The sequence below is a fragment of the Oreochromis aureus genome, linkage group 17 (genome assembly GCF_013358895.1).
Source record: "Oreochromis aureus strain Israel breed Guangdong linkage group 17, ZZ_aureus, whole genome shotgun sequence".
Lineage (NCBI taxonomy): Eukaryota > Metazoa > Chordata > Actinopteri > Cichliformes > Cichlidae > Oreochromis > Oreochromis aureus.
This window is the reverse complement of record NC_052958.1, coordinates 31,916,105-31,921,561: the sequence shown is the minus strand read 5'-3', so window position 1 is coordinate 31,921,561 and position 5,457 is coordinate 31,916,105. Positions and strand designations below refer to the sequence as shown.

Sequence of the window (5,457 nt, the reverse complement as noted above, 5' to 3'; positions counted from 1 at the left end):
ATTAAAAAACATATTTTAGTATTATTTAAAAAAAATAGTTGAAGTTCATGCGTGATTATGCCCTTGTACTTGTGTAATAGAAACAGGACTCAAAATAGTATTTTGATGCGTAATTAACATTTTTTAACATTTTTTTTTTAAGGTTTGGGGGTTTTATGATTTATGCAAATAGGTCTTTAAACTGTCACAGACAGTCTGCCTGCTGGTAACAGTGACTGTATCTTGGCAATGATTGAATATCAACCGATGACTGTACAAATCACTGTTATGTGTTTTCTACAGTCAGTGATACCAACAGGCGGCGCCATTAACCTGATATAGAAGTTGCTGTACCCGGACTTATTCAAAGGACGGACACATGAAACGGAAGCAACATCATCGCTTTTCCGGCATGCTCCTAGTTGAATAGCAGCAAAGCGCCTCACTGTGATTTTTTCACGATGTCTGTTAAACTAAACGCGCTAAACAGTGATTCTTACATTGACATTAGTCAATACAGAGACCAACACTTTAAGGTAAATGAGGAAGTGGTCTTTAGGAACGCGGTGACCTATCATGATTTACGGGAATGTAAATGTAATGTATCTTATAGCTAACTGTTAGCAAACAACAAAGGCGAGCGGTGCTGTGCAGTGGAGGTGACTCGGGAACAAACAGAACAGCAAAACATATCTCTGTATTTTAACCTGGCCTTAAAAAGTCCTGATGTTGTTTTATGATGCTTCGTTAGGACTAAAGCGTGGCTAACTTATAAATTAACTCCTTGCTTCAACACAGGTCGTTTGATCGCTATAATGTCAACTTCTTGAGAGCAATTTTTTTAAACATTTGTAACGTTGCTTGTGCTTTTAGGGTAATCGCTATGAACAGGAGAAGCTTCTGAAGCAGAGCAACACTTTGTATGTGGGCAATCTCTCCTTCTACACCACCGAGGAGCAGGTAAGACACAAGACCTTCACCAGTTAAAGTAATAACCCGGCTTTATTGGAAAGTTGCTTAATTTTTTAAAATAAAATTCTTCAAAGAGACCAATATGATGGGGGAAATGGCTGACTGAGCTACTAATAGATTAGGAGACTCATTTATAAAACAGTACATGTCATCTGCCTGATAAACAAACATGTTTAGTCAAATATTGTCCTCTAGTTATGCCACCAAAACACCACTGGCATTACACATAAGCTTCAAGTGTTTATATGTTCAGAGCAATCACACAGATTCCACTGATGTGTTGTCTCAGTGGAAGTTTTAATAGGTGAATTTGATACATTTATGAATTTAAGCCTTTTTTGAATTATGAAAAAAAGCTTATTTTGATTGTAAAACGCGTCAGACTATAAATTTACAGTCCATATGTGCAGGTGTTGACTGCACATATAGACTGACTAGAGTAGGTAGGTAGGGCATGTGTGTGACAGGCGCAGCAGTGCACTCGATGTTGGGTGGCTGTAGTTCAGGAGTTGGAGCAGGTTATCTACTAATTGGAAGATTGTTGGTTTGCCAAAGTATCCTTGGGCAAGATGCTGAACCCCAAGTTGCTTTCTAATTGTGTGTGACTGTGAGATAGAAAGTGCTTGTATGAATGGATGAGTGAGCCATGTTGTGTGCCTGACAAAAGTCATGTAAAGAATGGCATTTTAGCTGTTCTGAGCTTCACAGCAGCTTGACACTTTCAGCGGCACTGCACTGAAGCTGTCTTTGTGTTCAAGGGTTGGAAAATTTGATGGAAAAAACTGAACGTCAATGTGTCGCACATAAAATATATGTCAAAAACACATAATAGACATATTTTCAGTGTTGATTTTTCTGATAGTTTATCATAAGAGAAGTCCCAGAGTTGGGAAATTCACTGCAGATATTTTGTTAAATTTTCTCAAGTTTTCTAACTTTTTTTGCCACTGTGAACAGGTACACGAGCTGTTTTCTAAAAGTGGAGATGTCAAGCGTATCATCATTGGCCTCGACAAAATCAAGAAGACTGCTTGTGGGTTCTGCTTTGTCGAGTATCCTTCAAAAATGTTTAATTCATGCTAAAAGAAACTGTCAGTAATTTGACTGCCTTCAGAATAGGGCTGGGCGATATGGCCTAAAATCCATATCGCGGTATAATTTGAAGCACGTGCGGTAACGATATATATCGCGATATATTCTTTTCTTCTGTATAACGTATTTTCCACACTATGAGGCACACTTAAAATCCTTTAATTTTCTCAAAAATCGAGAGTGTGCCTTATGTATGAATTCTGGTTGAGCTTACTGACCTCGAACCTAGTTTCCACCTAAACATGACATATCATGTTCTGACTGAGAGATTTTTGAAGCTAATTAAAACGTACAGCTCTGCTACCAGTTCCAACATAAATGAAGACAGAAAACAAACAGCAGTGGTGTTTGCAGGGTTACTGAAGTTGGACTACCTGGTATATAATGTTGTGCTACGTGATTGCTAGCGACACAGCTATGTTAGCATAATATTAGCACAGTGAAGCTGGAGGATGAACGCCAACTTTTTTTCCACTCGATAAAAGTTAACGTGAGGGTTTCTGGTGGTTAGGGACAAAGGCAATCGCATGGCAGGATGCTATACACAGGCCAAACTTCAGTCAGGAGAACAACTGAGATAATCCATCCACAATACAAGGTTAGTTATTAATATACTGCAACAACATGGGAATAGAACAGCTGCGAGAGAATTCAGCATTAATGAATCAATGTTACGGAAGTGGAGGAAGCGCAGTTTTTGGCTTTCCCCATATTTCAAAAGTGCTTCATCTCTTTGCTATGACTGTCACCCGGCATAATTTGCAGATGATTATGGTTGTAGCCGCTGCGATGCTTTCGACCAAAACAGGCGCAGCTTGATGACATCATCGACATGCGCTATCGCGGTAGAGCGGTATAGTCAAAATCTCTATCATTGGCCAAATTTATGTCGTTTCTATCGTATATCGTTTCTATCGCCCACCCCTACTTCAGAATCACCTTCAGAAGTTACCAGAACATCATGAATTGCACGTGTTGTGCCTTAACGCTGTCCCAGATACTACACCCGTGCAGATGCAGAGCATGCCATGCGCTTCATTAATGGCACACGGCTGGATGACCGCATCATCAGGACAGACTGGGATGCCGGCTTCAAGGAGGGAAGACAGTTTGGTCGTGGCAAATCAGGAGGACAGGTGAGGGTTAGGATATGAGTACTTTAATAAATGGAAGCAACCTGCTGTGGATGCCGACTGCTGGTTTATTTATTTATTTTTATTGGAGCAAACTACAAAGCTAAAAGTTAGTTCTGTGAGTAACTGCACTCATATTTGAATTAATCCAAAAAGATATTAACCCACGACTAAAGTAATGTTAAAGAACATTGTAGATGTCTCTGATCTGGGCTTTAGAGCTCAGCTCACTTGTATAATTTAAACACTTAGTTGTTCATCTTGTTTATTTGAACGATATTCAGCCTCCAATAGATCATGCTGTTGTGATTCGAACCCTGTATAACCTGCAGTTTTATCACTTTGATAAAAATATTGTTTCAGTTTAGTTTTTAATGTTTTGTTTTGTTTTGTTTTTTTACTGATTGTGAGATAAGAGTTTTTATACCTCTTGACTGGGGTGCACTTTGTTACTAAACATTCAGATCAGCAACTTTCAGTTCAATTTTATTTATATATAGCACCAAAAACAACAGTCACCTCAAGCCGCTTGTCCAGACTTCAGTCCAGAAATGCTTGCGTCTGCTTTTCAGATCCATATCAGATCAGATTTGTTTCGTTTAATGCCCCTTATCATCCGGTGTGCCTTATAGTCCGGAAAAATATGGTATTTTACTCATACAATTCATAAGTGAACTCACCAAAGCAGGGACACTTAATTGGTGATTGTAGTAGTTTCCATTATGTTGAGAGCTCAGGTTTGGCTGATGCTTTTTGCCTGACTGTCATCATCATGATGATCATTGTCTATCATTGAACACTTCAGCAATCTCTGCACTGCAGATATTTTGGACAACAACATAAAATGCAGCATACTATGACATTTGAAAAATGACACATACTGAAATGGCATTCAAAAAATCAATACACTTTATCATGGCATTTTAATACACCAGTATGATATTTAGAACTTAGAAAATAAATTATGCATGAATACCCATGGCCTTTAAATAGATGGCATTACCGTAGTAATGCATTAGTAAAATGAGCGGGTATATTATGCTGTTAACAAACACAACATAACATAATCATGTTTTATTTTGTCGAGCTTTCTGGGAGCGTAAACATGGCAGCAAATATTGGGCAAAGGACCTGATTATTGTTTGGATTTTCCTTTCCTACAAACACCCAGCAGTATGACTCAGGAAAATGTTTGTGTTGGAGCGTAAAAGTTTAGTCTTGATCATTGAGAACAGCTCATTAAACAAATGTCACGTTAAAGGTTGGAGTGATGAGAAGTGCTTCTCAAATGGTTGGATGCTGATTTTACAGATTCAAGTGAATAGAAGGGTTGGGTAGAGTGTGTTAGTCTCAGTTGAACAAGTGATTGATTTATACTCTCTTCCTTTCCCCTCTCTCTGTGTGTTTCTGTGTGTAACTGTGTAGGTGAGAGATGAGTACAGGCAGGATTATGATCCAGCGAGAGGCGGTTATGGTAAGCTGGCTCAGCAGCATCGACCCACAGAGGGGCGCAATAGTTTTTAGAATAAAGTCCACAGCAGTCTGCCTGGACTACAGAGTCCCAGCTGTCAGTCCTGCTCCGGATTAACTCTCCCACAAGGTCACAGCAAGCTACCACAGATCATCTGAATTTTGTCATGAAAGCCCTCTGCAGCAGTCCAGCTCGGACCACTGGATCCAGGTGTGAGCAGATGTTATTTATTTGTTTTGGAGGCTTGGTTTTTGCTCTGCCCACCTCTGCGACTAATATACCTGCCATCTGTCTACATGGTTGACATGTGATATTTGGTGACGTTTATTATCCTGTGTAAAGAAATGCCATTGATTTTCCTGCAGGCTGGAAACCCTCTGATAAAGTTGTCGTCTTGATTTTCTGTGTCATGTTCAAATAACAACCTGAAGTTGTGAAGACGCAGTCTGCTGTTCCATGTTTGAAACAGTGTCCAAAACTGCATACTTTTTTAAAATAAAGTCTTGTTTTTTTGAAAGTTAATGTCATTTTGTGGAGTCTGTTTGATTAAAAAGGTCTTTGCTTAAATCCGTGATCTCTCTCAAATACGGCTAAAGAACAAAATGTAGCAATGTTTGTTTTCTTTTCCTCTTTGTATTTTGGCTGTTTGGCAAATGCTAATTAATGGAAATAAGCTGTAAATACAAATTGTGTAAAGTATTCACTTGTGTTACTGTCTGCTGACATGCTACTTCTCCAGTGTGGAGACATGAGAGACACACTGTTATTATCTGTCGCAGAAAGGTGGTTATATATATATATAATATATAT

The 5,457-nt window shown here is 38.9% G+C and overlaps 1 protein-coding gene across 1 annotated transcript; it reads left to right on the top strand.

Annotated features, from left to right (window-relative positions):
* Positions 1 to 340: 340 nt before the first annotated feature.
* On the top strand, positions 341 to 5,169 carry ncbp2 (nuclear cap binding protein subunit 2). The gene is made up of 5 exons (XM_031733819.2): positions 341 to 515; positions 853 to 939; positions 1,909 to 2,003; positions 3,041 to 3,179; positions 4,602 to 5,169. The coding sequence occupies exons 1-5, from the start codon at positions 441 to 443 to the stop codon at positions 4,698 to 4,700; spliced, it is 495 nt and encodes a 164-aa protein (XP_031589679.1). The 5' UTR covers positions 341 to 440; the 3' UTR covers positions 4,701 to 5,169.
* The last annotated feature ends 288 nt before the right edge of the window (positions 5,170 to 5,457 follow it).